At 41.2% G+C, this 21,189-nt stretch overlaps 1 protein-coding gene across 1 annotated transcript in view; it reads right to left on the bottom strand.

Annotated features, from left to right (window-relative positions):
* lig1 (ligase I, DNA, ATP-dependent) overlaps nt 1-21,189 on the bottom strand; it is a 61,566-nt gene that overhangs the window by 4,732 nt on the left and 35,645 nt on the right. Inside the window, 8 exon segments of the mRNA XM_061084314.1 lie at nt 75-167; nt 1,568-1,711; nt 9,732-9,785; nt 14,143-14,258; nt 14,261-14,294; nt 15,831-15,913; nt 16,512-16,656; nt 18,867-18,938. Of these exon segments, the coding sequence (XP_060940297.1) occupies nt 75-167; nt 1,568-1,711; nt 9,732-9,785; nt 14,143-14,258; nt 14,261-14,294; nt 15,831-15,913; nt 16,512-16,656; nt 18,867-18,938 (741 nt within the window).

Below are 21,189 nucleotides of genomic sequence, written 5' to 3'. Positions count from 1 at the left end.
ACGGTGGAAAACAGGAATTAATTAGTGAAATTGGAATCCAGACCCGTGTTCCCAGAGCAGCTGATGTGATTTACCTGAGCTCCAGACGTGGCGTCCTCTGGTTTCTTGTCGTCTCTGATCCGGAGGAAGCGAGGGAAGCGCAGAGAGATGCCCTTCACCGGATCCACCTGAGGACAGGCAGCAGGAGAACGAGTCAACACGACAGAGACACACGTCATTGATTTGTCCTTTGGGACCTGAAAATGATAACTAACAGAGTTGTGTTGAGGTGTTTGAGCGTCGGGCCTTTGAAGCTTCTGAATCAGTTCAGTTCAAGTCCTTCAGTGATTCTGTTTCACGGCTTTCTCAGGTTTCAACTATTTGCTGAATATCTAATAGCCGCATAACCGTTAAAAAATAAAAGATCAGATATTTACTAAAATAACTTTTACACAGGTTTGCCTTAAAGAAAACTACAGCTGCTTTTTAACATTTTCAGAAACTTTCCAGAGTGTCTGGAAGTGAGAACACAAATGTCAGAGTCAGTTGCTTCACACATTTTCTAAAAGTTTTCAGCGAGTTCTCTGGTAAAATGTCGAGAAATGTCCTAGTGAGTTGAAGTGAGAACACAGCACCAACATTTTTGGGAAATTCACGACAAGTGAGTAGTTGTTGATTATGTGAAAGAACAAAAAGAAATAGAAATATCTCTGGATGAAAAACACGTAGAAGACGCAGGCGCAACTTGGAAAGACGAATATTTAGATCATAAAAACCAGAGCTACTGATACAGTATGAAGAGAAACTACTGGACAGGAACTGAATTCATTAACAAAATGTGATTAATTGTGAATTTCTGGTCGAAGTTACTTCATCCCCGAGGAAATACGACCGGTGGCTGATGTCTCACACCAGTAATAATGTGTCAGTGCTGAAATCTTTAATAGACCATATCATGTCCTTTAAAGTCGTTCACATCATAAGTTAAAGGAAAAAGTTGTGGCAACATAAATTTTTAAGACCGAAAATAATTTGACGAACGACCTGTCAGAGCGAACCTGGTGTTACAGAATATTTAATGTCCGTACTTCTCATTTTACTGAAGATCGGTCTCAGCTGTTGTAGAATCTCATCATATTGTCTCAAATCCGAGCGTTTTGAAATATAAAATTAAGATTTAAGGTTTAACGGATGATTTAAATTCTGAATTCTACAACCTAGCAGGTTAAAAAACATGCAAAACCAAATGATTCATATTTAATGTTTTAGATAAAGTATATATTTGTCCGTCTTGGTGCAATTTTTGTCGCTAGAAGGATTTAAATAATGTTATAATAAACACGTTTCCATGCACGGTGGAAGTTTGTGTCCGACGTGCAGCTGAAACCTCGAGGTAATAAATACGTATCTGTTTCATTAAATCCGGCATCTTTTACAACATTTTTAATAACTCAATTAAGAAGCACTAATTGTGGCTTTTCATTACAGGCACCCGACCATGACAGGCTGGATTTATCAGTGGGAACACATGGAGGAGGAGAGGGAGGGTGGGTGGGGTGGGGTGGGGTGGATTAGTCTGTGAACTGACCAGTCCCATGGCGGCCTTGTAGACGGGCGACAGCGACAGGTCGGCGCACTTGACCTCCCACACCTGCACGGCGTCCAGCCACACCTCCGGCTCCGCTGATTGGTCGAAGCGGTAGTAGGCACGAGGTTTGGGCAGAATGTGATCCTGGAGGAAATGTAAAAAATATAGGGACATTCGTTAACCATCGATATCAAATATGAGAAAAGTGTAAATAAACCGTGGACACGTACAGAAGGTAAGAAAAATAGGGCATCTCCACAGTTTGAACATCCTCGTATTCAAAGGTGTGATTTACAAACCATGAAAGGTTTCATTCTATTGTATTATCTATTGTATAGTCAAATACTTATATTTATACCTCTACTATATATCATATCATATTATATCATACTCTCTGTATATTCTTTGTATATATAAGTCTATATACACATATTTATACATGTGTACATATTATAATTATTATATTTACTATTATTATTATATATATTGTTGCTGCCATTATTACCATATACTGCTATTATATTGGTATAATTATCATCATATATAAATATATATTATGTTATATTATATACTATATATACTGTACTATTTTTATATACTGTCTAACAATAACATTACCATCATATCATCAGTACTATTACCATCATCTTGCCACTGCACCTTATCTACCTATTTATCTTGTTTCTTTTTTCATTCTTTATACCTCAATATTTTTTATTGTATTTTATTGTATTCAAATATTCCGGCTGCTATGACGACTTAATTTCCCTTCGGGGATGAATAAAGTAATCAATCAATCAATCAATCAATCAATCAATCAATCAATCAATCAATCAATCAATCAATCAATCAATCAATCAATCAATCAATCAATCAATCAATCAATCAATCAATCAATCAATCAATCAATCAATCAATCAATCCATCCATCCATCCATCCATCCATCCATCCATCCATCCATCCATCCATCCATCCATCCATCCATCCATCCATCCATCCATCCATCCATCCATCCATCCATCCAGAAACACCTTCACACACCTGGTGTCCAGCTCGTCAGGTGAAAACAGGAATATAACCTCGGGTGTTTGCTTAGCTGCTCCTGCTCCGTAAAGCAAACCATCAACTTCTAAGATATTTAATAGCACCTTCTTTTAATAAAGGGCATGAGCAATCATTCCTTCAGTGAGCGTGTCACATGTCACAGGATGATGACCATCTCCTCCCGGCGTGAAACAACCATCTCAGGAAACGTGGGTCTGAGGTATATTTCTTGTCTGCAGAGATGTCGATGTTTGTTGTAGAAGTTGATGATGAAGGAAAGGAACGTGGACGAAGTACTTACAAGTATAATAATGTTCATTACACAAAGTAACCCGGGTCAAGACGAGCTCTAGAACTCGGAGAAATCACCCAGGCCAAATAGTGAAATCTGACCAGCCGTGGTCTTACACACATTTATAGAGAGTTTGGTTCCGCCCATGACTTCAGGTAAATTCCGTCCCCCATGAGATTTCTGACTAAAGAGGGACATGTTTTTGTGTCTGAACATGAAGACACATTGGTCAAGAACATTCCTTCTACAGCCATCCATCAGCTGGTCAGAGGTCATTCCCAAAGTCAAGGATCATTTCAAAAAGGTAGAGAACTTCTAAGGTAAACATCTGGAGAACTCTCTGAGAATCTCTGAGAGTCCAGAAGGCAGGTATCAGAAACGTAAGCCTGTCATTATGTTTTGAACACACACCAAAATGATCTACTCTAACGAATATACGACAAGTCTCAAACCGAGCAGCGTTAACGAGACCGCGGCCGCAGCTGGGTCAGAGTTGAGTGAATCTCGGGAAAGGCTTCAGCAGCTCAGTTTCACTGTTTCTACTGTCGGCATTCAAGTGATTCTCTCACACAGTGTGAATTACAATGAGAGAGCAGGTGGGCGTGCAGAGTCTTATAGAACAATTCAGTTCTGCTTAAGCTCTAACTTGTGGAACACCTATCGTTTTTATTCATCTGGTACGTGATCCCACGCTGAATACCGTTTGAAATGATAATTTAAATACAGTCATAATTATAACCACCTTTTGCATGAAAAGCATTATATGCCACTATTTGTCAACTAGAATACATTTCGAGCTCTTAGCTGTCGGTGATGAATTCATCTCGAGGGCAAATGTAAAGCCACTTATTTAAGGAGAGTAATTATAATCAAGTGCTGCTGCCGTCACTGAGCACAAAGAGTTTGACTTCTCGTTTAACAAAAGGAGAAACTGCAGGGTCTTTGGGTTTTTACTCTAAAATCACATTTTCTTTGTCAAAGAGCAAATAATAACAGAGCGCTGGCTTTTAAAGTGGAGGAGAAAAGTCAAAGGAAAACAACAGGTGGGTGCAGAGGCACAGAAGTGACTCACTATTGTGAACCGACAAAGACGGACACACACACACGGAAAGGAAAGAACACAACACTGCATTTATCATGAGAATGACTTGTGAATTTATGCTGCTTCATTAGTGTCATTGTTATTTATTATGATAATGTAATCACCAAGCTAATATTCGAGATATAAGAGAACTGCTCTTCTTCTGTGTTCAGCCAAAACAAGTCACTCATCTGTTTAATAATAACAGGGTTCATATTCATACACATTTTGACCAATGGATTTCCATGACTTTTCAATAACTTTTAACCAAATTTCCATGACCCAACATTTTGTGAAATCTCGGTGTGTACGTGAAAAAGTGACAAAATGTCGTATTTAAACTAGGGCTGTCAATAGATTAAAAAAAATAAACTAATTAATCTCACATTTTGAAATTCATTAATCTAGATTAATCGCGATTAAAAGTTTGTTTTTCTTCTTAAGACTAAATCTTATAAATTAACGAGTAATCACTTCAGACAGCCTGTATTTTACACAATGTTGTGTTTTCAAAGAGGCTCAGGCCTATAACACCTACCTGGAAAGTGGCAGCCAGGTCGTTAAATATCATGTATGATAAATTGTTGGAAATTTTTTTTAAAAAACCAGCTGAAAATATTCCCAATGTCCTTGGAAACAATAACACTGCTTCTTTCTTCATTGAAACATCCAGATTAGTAAAAGGTAAAAAAAGAGGTGTATTTGAGACACCATTGGTACTGTCATCTTTAACATTGAACAACACACACAACAGCATAACAAGTGGCCTTGGAAATTGTGTCATGTTAAAGTGCAAACAAACATGAAAATGAAAACAGGAAGATCTCTGCTACTTCAAAGGTCCCACCGTATGCACATTTTACCACAGTTGATATGGTTCCTTGGGGTCTTAATGAAATGTCTGAAACATATTTTGGTCAAAATACCACAAGGATCATTTAAAACAGCACCTTGTTACCCTGTCTAAAACAGCCCTCCTCTGATTGACCTGTTTTGAGTGCTGGAGACGAAGATACAATCTTGCAACCATATCGTTTTGAACCAGAGTCAGGTGGACCGAAGCCTGGCTGCTAGAGCCCCAGTGCAGGCCCGCAGTGGGAGCTGGAGCAGTTAGCTCCAGCTCATAGCTCCGGTTAGCAGCCCGGTTAGCGCTAGCCCCTGGAGCTAACGCTAACGCGGAGCTAACGTTAGCACCGCGCAGACGAACATGCGCACACACACACACACACACACACACAGTTCGAGGAAGACAAAAAAAAGTGCACATGAGAGGACGGAAAGGAACCCAGGTAAATGTCATTGCTGAGTGCTGACTGACGTCCAGTGGTCACCGGTGAGGGTGACGCTGGCAGCTCGCTCAAGGAGCTGAATTTTCTTCCGCACACCGGAAGTAAACAAAGTTGCGCTAACTGCGTTATAATATTTTATCGCATTAATCTCGGGCACAATAATCTCATAGATTAACGCGTTAATTTTGACAGCCCTAATTTAAACTAACAATGACTATTCCAAGGCATACAGTATACCTTAAATGACACAAACCGAAGTATGCCTGCTTATATTTTGAACGTATTTCTTTGAAAGCATATGAATTATTTAAAACTCAGCGTAAGTGAACGACATGAAAATATGAATATAACAAATTTCCATGACTTTTCCAAAACTTTTGGGGTTTTATTGTTTATTTCCATGACTGTTCCAGGCCTGGAAATAAACATTAAACATTTCCATGACTTTTCCAGGTTTTTCCATGACCGTAGGAACCCTGTAATTTGTAATGTTATTTATTATGATAATGTAATCACCAAGCTAATATTCGAGATATTTGGAAACTGTGACTGCTCTGCTCTTCTTCTGTGTTCGGCCCAAACAAGTCACTCGTCTTTTTAATGTTTTAATTATCTTGTGTAGATTTTGAATGGAAGAAGATAAAGGAGGAGAACGGGTTCTGAGAGCTGCACCGGCCCAAACTCCAGTGCACCAGTACTTTATCAGAATAAACACCAGGACGGACGGGGGGGGGGAGAAGGGATCAATGTGTCCCTTGTTAAATCACAGCACCCCCCCCCCCCTAGAGGAGCGTGAACCAATCGTCTCCCGGCCTGGAGTCCCATCAGCCGGTGGCGCCGCAGCCAGAGCAACACGACCACACCGGCAGCTCGCCTGGGTTCACCATCCATCACTTTCAGAGGGGGGGGGTTTTGTTACAAAGCACCACAGTGGATTGGTGTGAGGAGAGGGAAACACACACAGGTTCACTCCGGCTTCTCAATCACTGCTTCTCTGGGATTCTGCAGCGAGCAGCAGTTTGTACCAGCGAGTCCGAAACCTTAATCGGGTTTTTTAAATTAACTTCGAGGATTTTGTTTTATCCCCCGAAACCACGAGATTGGACCAGTCAGTCACAATTAGTCCGTTTTTTTTTTAAACAGCCTCTGCACTTTGCGTCTGTGAAAGCAGCTTCTTAAAACAAATACAGGCAACAATTTAAGAATAAATCAACAGCAGATATCATTCACGGGGAGCAGTTGTCAATTTCCTCCGACGCTGCTGCTGCTCTGGAACAAACCTCTTCAGCAGTAAATTGAAAAAGCAATTCATTTCCCAGCGTCGGCGTGAAGCTGCACAGTTGCTCCAAGTGCACTTTTTATTGGTGAAACTGAGGTGGTTTATGATCTCGGGCTCCGTATTTCACAAGCACCGACTGAATTCATACGTTTCTGTGCCAATATAGATATTTTAAAGGCAACGTTATTTATATTTCTGTGCTTTCCTGTAAGTGGTGTATAGCGTGTTGATAACAGTAGATACTGTGTGTGGATACAAGCCTCTGGGTGGAAGGGAAAATCATTTTCTGTAAAAACCCGAGCTGGCCTCTATGACTTCTTATTTTGTCAAGTTAAAGGCACCTGGAGGCAAGTTTACAAAGAAGTGACGGCTTTATTATCTGTGCCGAGGAGTTTCTGTTTTCAGCTCCGCCTGCTTGTTTGCTCGTGAGAAAGATTACGCAACAAACAATGAACAGATTCTCCACAAAACTTGGAGGAAGGATGGATTAGAACAACTCATTCCAGATCCAGGAATTTTTAATCACTTCTTTTACCACCGTAAAGCGTTTATTAACATTTCCCCAGGGAATAATTAACTGATCTTGATTGAAATCAGTCAGATTTAAGGGACTGATATCGTTGACTGTGTGTAATTTGGTGGATTTGGTGAATTCAAGCGAACTATCGAGACAGAGCTCCTCTACAGGAGTTGAGTTTTATTTCTGGAGGATCTCTGCACACATTTTATTTCAGTTTGAAACTCTGCTTTGTACCTGAAGAGAGAGAGAACGAGTATTTGTGGAATTTCAGCTCCGTTTACCACGAAACTGAATCTGATTCCGTTAAAGTTTCTGTTTTCACCTCCGCCTGCTTGTTTGCTCGTGAGAAAGATTACGCAACAAACAATGAACAGATTCTCCACAAAACTTGGAGGAAGGATGGATTAGAACAACTCCTTCCAGATCCAGGAATTTTTAATCACTTCTTTTACCATCGTAAAGCGTTTATTGACATTTCTCCAGGGAATAATTAACTGATCATGATTGAAATCAGTCAGATTTAAGGGACTGATATCGTTGAGTTTGTGTAATTTGGTGAATTCAAGCGAACTATCGAGACAGAGCTCCTCTACAGGAGTTGAGGTGTATTTTTGGAGGATCTCTGCACACATTTTATTTCAGTTTGAAACTCTGCTTTGTACCTGAAGAGAGAGAGAGAACGAGTATTTGTAGAATTTCAGCTCCGTTTACCACGAAACTGAATCTGATTCCGTTAAAGTTTCTGTTTTCACCTCCGTCTGCTTGTTTGCTCGTGAGAAAGATTACGCAACAAACAATGAACAGATTTTACACAAAACTTGGAGGAAGGATGGTTTGGAACAACTCATTCCAGATCCAGGAATTTTTTAATCACTTCTTTTATCATTGTTAAGCCTTAATTGACATTTCACACATTTTTTCCAGGGAATAATTAACTGTTCTTGATTGAAATCAGTCAGATTTAAGGGACTGATATCGTTGAGTTTGTGTAATTTGGTGGATTTGGTGAATTCAAGCGACCTGTCGGGCCTTGGTGGAGACAGAGCTCCTCTACAGAAGGTTGAGTTGTATTTCTGGAGGATCTCTGCACACATTTTATTCCAGTTTGAAACTCTGCTTTGTACCTGAAGAGAGAGAGAACGAGTATTTGTAGAATTTCAGCTCCGTTTACCACGAAACTGAATCTGATTCCGTTAAAGTTTCTGTTTTCACCTCCGCCTGCTTGTTTGCTTGTGAGAAAGATTACGCAACAAACAATGAACAGATTCTCCACAAAACTTGGAGGAAGGATGGATTAGAACAACTCATTCCAGATCCAGGAATTTTTAATCACTTCTTTTATCATCGTAAAGCGTTTATTAACATTTCTCCAGGGTATTAATTTACTGATCTTGATGAAAATCAGGCAGATTAAGGGACTGATATCGTTGACTGTGTGTAATTTGGTGAATTCAAGCGAACTATCGAGACAGAGTTCCTCTACAGGAGTTGAGTTGTATTTTTGGAGGATCTCTGCACACATTTTATTTCAGTTTGAAACTCTGCTTTGTACCTGAAGAGAGAGAACGAGTATTTGGAGAATTTCAGCTCTGTTTACCACGAAACTGAATCTGATTCCGTTAAAGTTTCTGTTTTCACCTCCGTCTGCTTGTTTGATTGTGAGTAAGATTACGCAACAAACAATGAACAGATTTCCACAAAACTTGGAGGAAGGATGGATTAGAACAACTCATTCCAGATCCAGGAATTTGTAATCACTTCTTTTATCATCCTTAGGGGTTTATTAACATTTTTCCAGGGAATAATTTACTGATCTTAATGAAAATCAGGCAGATTAAGGGACTGATATCGTTGAGTGTGTGTAATTTGGTGAATTCAAGTGAACTATCGAGACAGAGCTCCTCTACAGAAGGTTGAGTTGTATTTTTGGAGGATCTCTGCACACATTTTATTTCAGTTTGAAACTCTGCTTTGTACCTGAAGAGAGAGAGAACGAGTATTTGGAGAATTTCAGCTCCGTTTACCACGAAACTGAATCTGATTCCGTTAAAGTTTCTGTTTTCACCTCCGCCTGCTTGTTTGCTTGTGAGAAAGATTGCGCAACAAACAATGAACAGATTTCCACAAAACCTGGAAGAAGGATGGATTGGAACAACTCATTCCAGATCCATGAATTTTTAATCACTTCTTTTATCATCGTTAAGCGTTTATTGACATTTTCACAACTTTTCCAGGTAATAATTAACTGATTTTGATTGAAATCAGTCAGATTAAGGGACTGATATCGTTGAGTTTGTGTAATTTGGTGGATTTGGTGAATTCAAGCGACCTGTCAGGCCTGGGTGGAGACAGAGACACTCTACAGAAGGTTGAGTTGTATTTTTGGAGGATCTCTGCACACATTTTATTTCAGTTTGAAACTCTGCTTTGTACCTGAAGAGAGAGAGAACGAGTATTTGTAGAGTTTCAGCTCCGTTTACCATGAAACTGAATCTGATTCCGTTTAAAAAAAGAAATGAAGATACAGCAGCAGATTTATCAATTTTTGGTTTTTGACTGACAAATGATGGTGTCAATTCCTAGCAAAAACAAGTGCAGAGTTGTGATTCCCACTGAGTTGTGTTACTGAAGCGTGACAGACGCACTGCGCCACTTTACCTTTAAGAACTTGTAATGTTGCTCCAGATCTTCATCCTTGAAACCGGTGCCGATCTGAAAAGACACAAAAAGGAGATAAGAGAGGCGCACAAACACATATTCCCTGGTGGTGAGACGGCAGACATTTGGCAGCGAGGAGACGAACACAGAACAGCAACCACCCGCCCCCCCCGCCCTCCCTGTACACTATGAGAGCCTGCTCCGCCTGAAGCTTTGTGTCACCTCTCAAAAGACCCGAACCCGCCGAGACACCGGCATCGTCTAATGGGCTGACACGCTCAGACAGAGGAAAGAGAGGAAAGCAGGCATATCACGCAAATATAGGATTTTCAGGCTCACAGATGAATTGTGAAGGTGTTGTTTTTTATCGCAGGTGTCCACGAGAACCTTTATGTTTTATTAATTAGCTCAATATAGGAAGGTTCAGAGGTGTTTCATTCATCTGTGGCACCTTCATGTATTCAGCTCCGTCTCCACAGGTCAATTCTCCACCCAAACCAGCTGCTGTAGCATTTGAACGTCCTATGGACCAACTAACCACACACTATAGAGAAGCCTTCAGGAAACCTTTGTGTAGAGAAGTAAATCACACTTTTACATCCTTTGGTTAAGCATGTGTTTATCCAATCCACACTCAACCGTTTTAAGTATTTAAGGCTGTTAGCAAACCCAAAAGATCTTGTTTTGCGAATTTAGTGTCGTGAAATCGAGAAACTGCCTAAATAAATGTTTTAAAAGTCTCAGTGTTTGTTTCACACACCACGTAGATGGCCGTGGGTACATTTGTGTTTATTGTCATCTCAACACAAGCAGCTACTCATGATCTTTTGTGTATTTGACTTCAGGATATATCACATCAGAAGGAGCCGGGTGAATCTATCGCTGAATGACGACATCACACTCAGGGCTTTGATCAGCAGGTCTCAAGTGTGACAGGACTATTTACAGTCGGTTTTCATTCCCCTTCTCTCTCTCAGCCCGTTTCCTGTCTATTGATCTCATAATCTCTATTGAATTAAAGGAGAGATTGTGGTAAACTTTAAAGCAGAAGGAACCAACAACACGCAGCAGCTGTTCCTGGATCAGCTGAGGACTCGCCGTCTCGCTCAAGGACATTTCTGAGGGACGTACGGTTTAAAAATTACATTTGGGAAATGAAGACAGTGACAAAAAAAACTCTGTGTTTAGGAGTTTGGGAAGTTTACCGTGTCAAGGACAACCAGATTATTTCTTTATGGATTTCTGCCTTTTGTTTTTTACGGCTGACATTGACGAGTGACGGAAATAAAGAGAGATGACATGCAGCACGGAGTCACATGACAACACACAACTGCTGCATTCCCCAGACGGACAACAGAGGAGTTTCAGCCACATTCCTCCATCAGTTTGTTGATAAACCTGCACTTTACACTAGGGCTGCCGCGATTCGTCGACGTCATCGATTACGTCGACGCTGAAAATTTTATTTTGATAAGGGGTTAAATAGAAACTTTGATATATTTTTGAGTTGCACTGCTGACTTAACTTATATGCCCTCTTTTTTATTTATTTTTATCACGTTGGAGTTGCTAGTTTAAACCTACAGTTTTGCACTTTAATATTTGAGCCTTTGTTTACATTTTGTTTTGTGCTACATTATACGATGACATACAGTTTGTTGTTGTCAAAATAAAATTAACTGAAATGAAATGGTCAATTTGATTTTTTTGGAGGAAAATTAGTCGTTTAGATTAATCGACTAATCGATAAAATAGTCGTCCGATTAATCGATAGAAAAATAGTCGTTAGTGGCAGCCCTACTTTACACCCTTAAATACCATCACAGCGTATTTTCTGCTTTACTTCATTACCGTATACTTTAGATTAATAACACCAGGGATTGTGAGGCGGGCTCTGAGTGCTGCTGCATCACAGGCGACCTCCACCCACGGCCCCTGAAAGCATCCTGTGTCAACAGAGACAAGAGCAGCTCCTGAGCTAACATGCTGCTAACGTCATGTCTCCTGTGTGGAGACCGATGCTGTTTAATCTGAGAGGATTGATGCTCCACATCCTGGCTCAGTGAGATCAGGTCATTCACTCACCTGAAGGTCATTGGTTCGATTTCAGTCCTTGGGCGAGAGACTGATCCCTCTAGTGACGTGTGTTGTGTGATAGAAACGATGATATGAATGGAAGCAATGTAAGAATACTCAGAAGATCTTGGAGTGGTTGGTAAGACTAGAAAATCGCGATGTAAATACACTCATCTCTTAATATATTTATAATATATTAAATGAAAGCACACAGTAAGTCTCTAACGGTCGTGACAATGACAGCTACACTCTCCTTCCCATCGTCTTTCCCCTGTTCCGTTTTCATTGTCATTAAGGGCGCAGGAAACAAATGACATTGTCTGTAAAATCCATAAAGTTTTATGCCCAGGATTATGACACTAGATTTACCACCGAGCAGTTATACGTCTCCACCAGCCAGTGAAGTTCGCAGGAAATATGGTCCTAGTTCCCCCCTTCTGCTGTTCTATGCCGTCGAATAATGGGCTGGAAAGTGTTTTTTTTTTATAGAATCTCCCGGTGATCTTAACCTTTGACCAGCAAAATCTAATCAGATCACTGTTGAGCCCACGTGGACGTTTGTGTCAAATCTGAAGGATTTCGTCAGATCCGTCCCGAAGATGCTTCATTCACGAGAATCATCTGAAAACCGATGGAGTCTCTCTCTCCGGAGCTCGCAGCGATACAGGCAGAGAAAGATTAATATGAAAATCAATAGCAGACAAAAGACGTGTGGGTTATTCTGCCGATATCCTTCACACACGGTGCAGTCTTCTGTTGTGCAGCTCACACTCCCACCGAGCCTCCCCTCACCGAGCCAGGACAGCTACTCCGAGTGTGAAAACATTTTACAACCAGATTTTATTTATGGAGGAAGCGAGTGTGAACACGAGAGAAGCACTAGAGCTGCCAGAAATGCAAACTGGGTAATCTCACGGGTGCTTTAACCTCCGTCGGCTGCGGTGGAGCCGCTCGGCGTCCGACAGCCCAGGTTGTGCCAGTGAGCTCCCAGGTGTGAATGTGCGGAAGCGTGTGAGGGTGAAGAAGGTGGTGCTGGGAGGAAGAGGAGGTGGAGGAGGAGGAGGTGGGAAAAAAAGAGAAGCACTCGCTGCTTCGCTAAAACCCTTTTTTCATGGATAAAGACATAAAAGTTACGGAGGAGAAAAGTGGGGGTGGAGGGATTTAACAGGAGACGGGATTTACGCTCGGTGGTGAAGTTCACGCTGTCATTATCGCAGACGCACATTCCAGCGGTCACGCATGCTCCAATATATGTTTAGCACTTATCCTGAAATGCACCCTGTCATGCTTTCACACTCACACACACACACTCACACACACACAGAGACACGTATACACACGGATTTACCTCCAACTCCAATTTTAGGGTAGGGAAAAATGACACACACACACGCAAAAAACAACAATCGCATCCAAAATACCCAGAGCTGCATCAACATGAAAACAGCCCGAAGCGCAAACAAGCAACAAACAGGAAGCGCTCACACTCCCAGTACGCTCTTTAGCACCGTAATGCTAAAGATCTGAAATCCAAAATCGCAAAGACGAGAAACAAACAAGTTGACAAACAAATGGCTCGAGGTGCAGCAACAAACACAAACACACACGGTTGCCAGTTTGTTTGATACAGCGACTAAAGCTAATCCAGGTTACTGCAGTTAATCCTACGATTATCGTGGTTTTAACGTGACCTGGACAACGAGACGCTGGACGCTTAAAATGTTATTTATTTTTTGTAGGTATTGTAGATCTGCTAGTAAAACCGCAAATTGTGAGTGTGAACATTTATATTTTCTTCTTTGTTTATTACAAAAATGCAGCTGGGTCAAAAGAACATCTTTATCCGGGGATAAATGGAAACTTTGCACGTTTTCAAATTAAAATGGAAAAGTAAATATTGTTCTGGGTTCTTCCAGGTGGCGTCGGGGGGGCTGAGAAAACGAGAGTAAAGAATTTAAGACACAACTTCAAAAACTGCCTCGGAGAAGCAGTCGGAAAAACGTCTATGGAAGTATAAATAATAACTTTCTCTTGATGATCGGCACAAACAGAAACGTGTGGGTCTCACAGTGAAGGTATTTTTTTTGCAAAAGTTGAAGAAGGCATTTGATAATGTTTCTATATTGCAGTAAAGGATGTGCTCTTTAAAAAAGATGATTGGTTTCTATTATTTCACAGATTGTATAATGTGAATTTCGAAATGCACCTCACAAGATAAACTCGGCAAATCAAAACATTCAACTTGAAACCCTGAGGAGGAATAAACAAACCTGAAGAGAACTTTAATTAAGTTTGAGAGAGTTAGTAGAAGTGCTGTGTAGCAGACACACACACACCTTGCACACGGACTGGAACTCCTCGTTCTCCTCGTCGTAGCACGCCAGCAGGAAGCCCCCGTAGGCGCCCGTCCTCTTGCCTTTCCCCATGTAGGCGCCGATCACACACAGGTCCACGTGTCGCCCACTCCCTCCAGGTAGTCCTTCTTCAGCTGGGGGGGAACAGCATTAAGTGTAAGAGCCATGATTAAGGGTTTCACAATTAGGGTTGCAAAGGGGCGGAAATCTTTCCGGTAAATTTCCGGAAACTTTCCATGGGAAGTTAAGCTCGGGAATTTGGGGAATTTAAAAAAAAATAAAAAAATAAGCAAATTAAACGCTGAGCAATAAAAACATCATTCAAACTCTATTTTAAAGATGTATGGAACGTTGAGTTTCAACCCTCCACTGTGCATTCTTCCATCACATGCACAGATAACTCCCAGCATGCTTCACTCTACAGCAGCGCTATTGAGGCCTGCTGTAGTGTGTAGCACTAGTCAGGTCAGTTTCCATGATATTACTGTGGAAAATATATTAGCATGCTGATTGAGGATTGTTCATCTGTTCATCTAGCATATTTACATTCATTTATCCATCAATTGTAAAATATTTTCACAGACGATTCCAATTGTTTGGCTAACTATTTATATCTCTGGCATTGCATTAGTGTTTTTTTACAAACTTTTTTCTCATCTTATTCTACAGAACAATACCACGTGCACTCTCTCATGTGTGGAGACATTTCACCCCATCCAATGTAGAAGGAAAGGCTGTGTACATTTGCAAATACTGTGCAAAGACCTATGTTAAGAATTACACAACGATGCAGAAGCATATAGTCAAGAGCCCAAAGTTTCCTCAGGGCTCAAATCAGCCTATGACACAACAAAATGTTTATATTTATGTCTGTATATGACAAGGTAAATACAGTTAGTATAAATTACCCACAACATTTCCAGTTTATTCCCATTAATTCCCGTATATTCCCGTTTATTCCTGTATATTCCTGTTAATTCCCATGGAAAGTTTCCAACTTTGAATATTCCCGGAATTTTGCAACACTAGACATGATCAAAGGTTTCACAATATATCATACAGGACATTAAGTTGAAAAATGCATCTCAGTATTAACTACATCAGTTACGAGTCTGAACCAGGGAATCAGTTTTCTTTGCATGAATCAAAAGCTCGAGGGCACAATTATCCGTCATTTATTAATAATGTGGAGGACATGTCAGAGTTCTAAACAGCTAATAGATTTTAAAATGTTCTTGTCCTCCAGAAATCTGAAGACAGGTCGGCTGAAAATGTCCCAAGCGGAGATTTTTAATCAATGTGAAAAATGTCTCTCTTAAAAAAAAGTTTTTCGTCTTTAACAAGGACTCGTTCTTTCAGTTTTTTATTCTGTTCAATTTGGATGAAGATTAATTTCTTCTGCTAAAATGTGCCACTTTATTTTGGCCTTTAAAAAAATAAATAAAAGAATCTGTTGTTTGTATTTTTCCAATAAACATGACCTGGAAAGCTTAAATAAATAAAGAACTTTATAGTCACTTTACACTTTAATGTTTTTGTGTCCTAAACAAAGTGTTTTGAATTGTGTAATACATAAAACTGTGTTGCCACATTTGTGCATTAAGTGTATGAGGGTAACAACTGTTTTTACAGTGCTGAGTCCCACAACTAACACACAAACACACACACACCTTGAGCCAGTTATGAGAGCGCTTGGCAATTTCATAGGTGGCATCCTTCTCCAGAGTCTTCACCATGAGGCCCTCACAGGAATCTACACACACACAGACACACACACACACACACATTAATAAACACAAAACACCATGTGACTCGTGCAGAAAGGAAATGAACAGATTATCTCTCAGATACTCGAAAAGGTCTTTGTGTGCTTCTGTTACACACAAAGAAGGGCAGCACACAACCGTATGACTCACATACACACACTACACACTGGGATTCGCATTTCTGTGTTCTCTCTCATACACAGAGTTGGAAACACAAAGCAAGAAAACTCAATTACACAACTCACAGGCTCCATCTCTGTTGCAGACACATACACACTCACGCAAACACAAATTCAAACCAACATCCTGGCTTGACAAAGAGGCAGCAGCACGAGTACACAACCAACACACACACACACACACACGACCCTCGCACAATTTACACGTGGAGGCACAAATGAAATGAAACTGCAGCAACACACCCACACACAAAAACCTTCAAGTTGCACAGGGACAGCAGGAGAGGAAACAAGAGCACAGTTAGTACGGCTACACAAAGTTCAAGACACAAAAAGACAGCGAGAAGGAAAACAAGTGCGAGTCTGTCACCGACTCGCACACGGGAACACACACAGGGACACACACCTCGAACAGACTGCTCCAGGAACTCTGCGATGGCGTCGGTGTTGTCGGAGTCGATGGATCGGGCGAACACAAACTCTCCCTCCACCTCCGAGAAGCTTTCTTTCAGCAGAGCCCGACGCCGACACAACGGCTGTCGCACCAGGGACTGCACACACACACACAGACACACACACACAGACACACACACATGAAGTACACATGCATTATTACAAATGGAAAAAAAACTGTATTATTACAACCATTTCCTCTTCGTAGCTTGAAGCGTTTCAATGACAAGGATGAAATACCATCTCCACTAGCTACCCACACAAACATAAACTCAGATGCAGTCATGACGGCTTTGGACACACATGCAAACACCCACACGTACACACACATGTATACAGTCTCAAGACCTGCAACACACACACACACACACACACACACACACACACACACACACACACACACACACACACACACACACACACACACACACACACACACACACACACACACACACACACACACACACACACACACACACACACACACACACACACACACACACACACGGCCTCAGTTGCTCACTATGAGCCTGTTCCTACCTACTATTGTTCTTGGGGCATTAATCCAAAATAATATATGAATTAAACTGGCACAAAACCACCAACTATAAATCTTTCAACACTAAGTTGTGGTAGAAAAGCACCTGAACAGAGAAATGATAAATCTGGGAAGCACTTATTAAGTTAAAGGGACTCTTACCTTTGTTGCATTTTTACACTTTTTGTGGATAAGGTTAAATTGGTATTAATAAGGTAATGACACTCTAAAATGCAAGACAGACCCACCAGGAGTAAAAACAAACAATTATTTCACTCTCATAATATTTAGTGAAAACTTCAACCAATAAAATTCTTCGGACCGAAGGACCTTATTGGCCGACAGACCTGTCTGTTTGCTGCATGGACATGCAGGTTTTCCGTCTGCTTCTTGTGGCGCATTCGGGCCGGCGTCATCAAGGCGCGTCCTCAACTAGAGGGTTTGTTTTGTGAATGTAAATGTATATAACTTACCGGTGCTTCTGAATCCGAATCCATTGCTTTGGTAAACAAAAACTCACGTGCGTGCGCGGAGGCAGTAGGTTGTAAGTCTGCTTGTAAATAAAGTTTCTTCAAAAAAATAAAAACACCGGGAGGAAGGCGGGATGATTTGAATGTGCTGTAATTCTCAAATGCAACAAAGGTGAGAGTCCCTTTAAGTTAAGTTGAAAGGTGACGATTCTCAGAGTAAAGAAGGAGATTTTAAGGCTTTAGGTCTTGATTAAGTTCAGAGTTTTACCAAAGGACTGGAGGAGCCAGGGATCGAACCACCAACCTTTTGATAACCTCTGATAAGTAGACAACCCGCTTTACCTCCCGAGCCATATCATCATGTCATACAGCTGCCTTAATTACCATGTTGCTATAAGACGCCGTTATTTTAATGTAATTTTAGCAGTAAAATCTCTTCTCATGTCATAAAACGTCCAAGCACATGACCTTGGGGTCCTACGTGGTGCCTCTGCTGCCCCTGCTGGTTGGTTGGAGCCTCAGCAGGAGGGATTTAGAGGAGATCGCATGAAGTAACTCCCAGTGACAGGAGCCGCAGTGCACTGGGAACTGAACATTCCCAGTTTGTGGGCAAAAGAAGTAAACAAACGAAGGACACGAGCTAATAAATAAAAAGAGTAAGACTCAGAGCATCTTTTCTTACAGAGACAAATTAATTCATAGACTTTACATAATCGCCATATTACGGTGGGACGCAGCAATAAACGGCGGAGCTTAACAGTCACTGCTGCTCTTTTAATTACATAATTTTGTTGTCGCCCACTTGGGAAAATCGAACAAACTGATGGAGACGTCGGCTTATTCACATTTTTTTCCCGCTGTTCAGCGTTTGCTTAAAAATGCTGCATTATTTGGACGTAAACATAAAGACTCAATCTCGCACAATTACCACCCAAGACCGACAAACACACACACACACTTAAAGAAATGCAGCGCTTTCTCTGTCAGACACAGACTCGGAGACGGTCTCAGACAGACGCACACACACACACACACACACACACACTCAGACACACACTCAGACACACTCTGCTGGAATTACAATGAGCGTTACAATCATTATCTCATTAGGGCCTCCAGTAGCACCATCATTGGCATTCAGGGAAGTTGTTGGCATCTCGACGGGGCGATGAGTATGCAAGCGCACTCACAAACAATAAACACGCACGCACGCACACACACACACAACAGTTTTAAATGACAACAGAAGTGCAGGCAGAGATCTCTGGGTAATCATTTCCTCGTCGTCACCGGGTCTCACCTCGCCGTTGAGATAGAGGAGGTCGAAGGCGTACACGCACACCTGCACATTGATCTCAGAGGCATCCACGTCCTGCAGGGAAGCATCAACACACATCAACACACACATCAACACACATATGCATTTTAATGTTTCCATCTCCCTCGACAAAAATATGCAAATTGACGCATCTTATTCACAAATCGCTACGTCTAACCTTGGTACTTGTTACAAAGAGCTCTTTGATTTCCCTCCCGGTCGTTTTTGAAAGTCAGTCTGCCCCCCCCCCCCGCCTTCCCTCTGCCTGCTGAACACATTGCATCGCCACGTTGTCTCACACATACACAATATAACTTCCTGCTCCTCTTCTACTTTCTCCATCTCCTTCTCTCACCCCTCCAACACCTGATCCTGTTTATTCTGCTCCTCTTCGTTCCTCTCCTTTTCTACAATTCTAGATTTCATGATTTCTGCACTGAAGTCATATTGAAATGCAAGTTGTGTCGACTATTTGTTGGTCAAATTACCGTTTGTTGGTCAACCTCTTCCTCCTAAATCAAATGGCGTCATTACAACTTGAAGTTATCCTGATCTAAACATGGTGGTAACACAACTTAAGGGCCGGGTAGAAGACGGCTAACACTAACTCAAACTGATAGTGAAGCAGAGATAAGAGAAGAGAACTCTGTAACGTGAACAACAAACTGTGTGAATTCAGTGTTTTCACAACGGGTCGACATTGATAAATTATTAGTGCTGCTGCTTCAGGATCAGAAGCAGAAGCAGCGGCTGGTTTGTATCGTGTCAGATTCTCTGTCTGAGTTTCCTCGTCCACTCTCCTGCTGACCTGAGCTCTCTTTACACTTTAACAATAAACAACAACACACCAGGAAACGCTGGAACACCAACCTTCCTATACAAGCACTACTTATATGTGGTGAAACACATTTTGATGCATGAACCTCCTCTCGAGTTATAGTTAGACTCGGTTTGACGTCACAAAGGGAATCGCAATCTAACAACATTACAAAACGTCTGTGACCAGTGGGGAAGGAAACCGATCCGGCAGCAATTACAATAAAAACCACAGCAGTCTCCAATTTTGAGCGATTTGTCCCTTGATTTATCGCTGGCCTCCTCATTACTTCCCCTCCGCTCATTAACAGTGTTTAATTAGTCCGTATCTGGTTCCATCTCCTCAACTGAAAATGTTTCATTTCAACAGGAACGCTCGTGGTGGAGGAAACGGTGGAGATGCTGTTACACAAATAGCCGGCAGGGCAACACAATCAGTTTGTGCATCAAACTGTCATTATAACTAATCATGATTTCATAGGGGCTGTAACAGTATCCAGCAAAATAGAAATCTTCAGGATAATCAGTTTCTCCCACTCTCCTCAGCATCGGCTCCGTATTTTGCACTCTCGTTTCTTCCGTCCTAATTTGCTCGGGTGTCATGGTGCATGCAGGAGACGGGTAAATGAGGCGGTTCCCCCCCCCCCCCCCCCGATGTGATTGGTGCGGAGGGAAGAGGTCGTTATTCTGATCAAAACTCCAAAAAACAACACCTGACATCACTGACATTTGCAATCACACACTCCCCTCCCCTCTAAGACTGTTCCCGTCTCATCCTAACTAGGGTTGCAAAATTCCGGGAAATTTCAAAGTTGGAAACTTTCCATGGGAATTAACTGGAATTAACGGGAATATACGGGTATTAACGGGAATTAACGGGAATTAACGGGAATTAACGGGAATAAACTGGAAATGTTGTGGGTAATTTATACCAACTCTATTTACCTTGTAATATACAGACATAAATTTAATCATTTTGTTGTGTCATAGGCTGATTTGAGCCCTGAGGAAACTTTGGGCACTTGACTATATGCTTCTGCATCGTTGTGTCATTCTTAACATAGGTCTTTGCACAGTATTTGCAATTGTACACAGCTTTTCCTTCTACATTGGATGGGGTGAAATGTCTCCACACATGAGAGAGTGCACGTGGCATTGTTCTATAGAATAAGATGAGAAAAAAGTTTGTAAAAAAACACTAATGCAATGCCAGAGATATAAATAGTTAGCCAAACAATTGGAATCGTCTGTAAAAAATATTTTAGAATTGATGGATAAATGAATGGAAATAGGCTAGATGAACAGATGAACAATCCTCAGTCAGCATGCTAGTATGTTTTTCCCCAGTAATATCATTGATATTATTTTCAAAATTCCCAAAATACCAGAGGTTAACTTCCCATGGAAAGTTTCCGGAAATTTACCGTAAACTTTCCGCCCCTTTGCAACCCTAATCCTAACCAATCTCCTCTGTCTGCTGCAGCTTCAT

The sequence above is a fragment of the Limanda limanda genome, chromosome 13 (genome assembly GCF_963576545.1).
Source record: "Limanda limanda chromosome 13, fLimLim1.1, whole genome shotgun sequence".
NCBI lineage: Eukaryota > Metazoa > Chordata > Actinopteri > Pleuronectiformes > Pleuronectidae > Limanda > Limanda limanda.
Note: the sequence above shows the minus strand (reverse complement) of the source record. Positions and strands in the feature narration are given on the sequence as shown.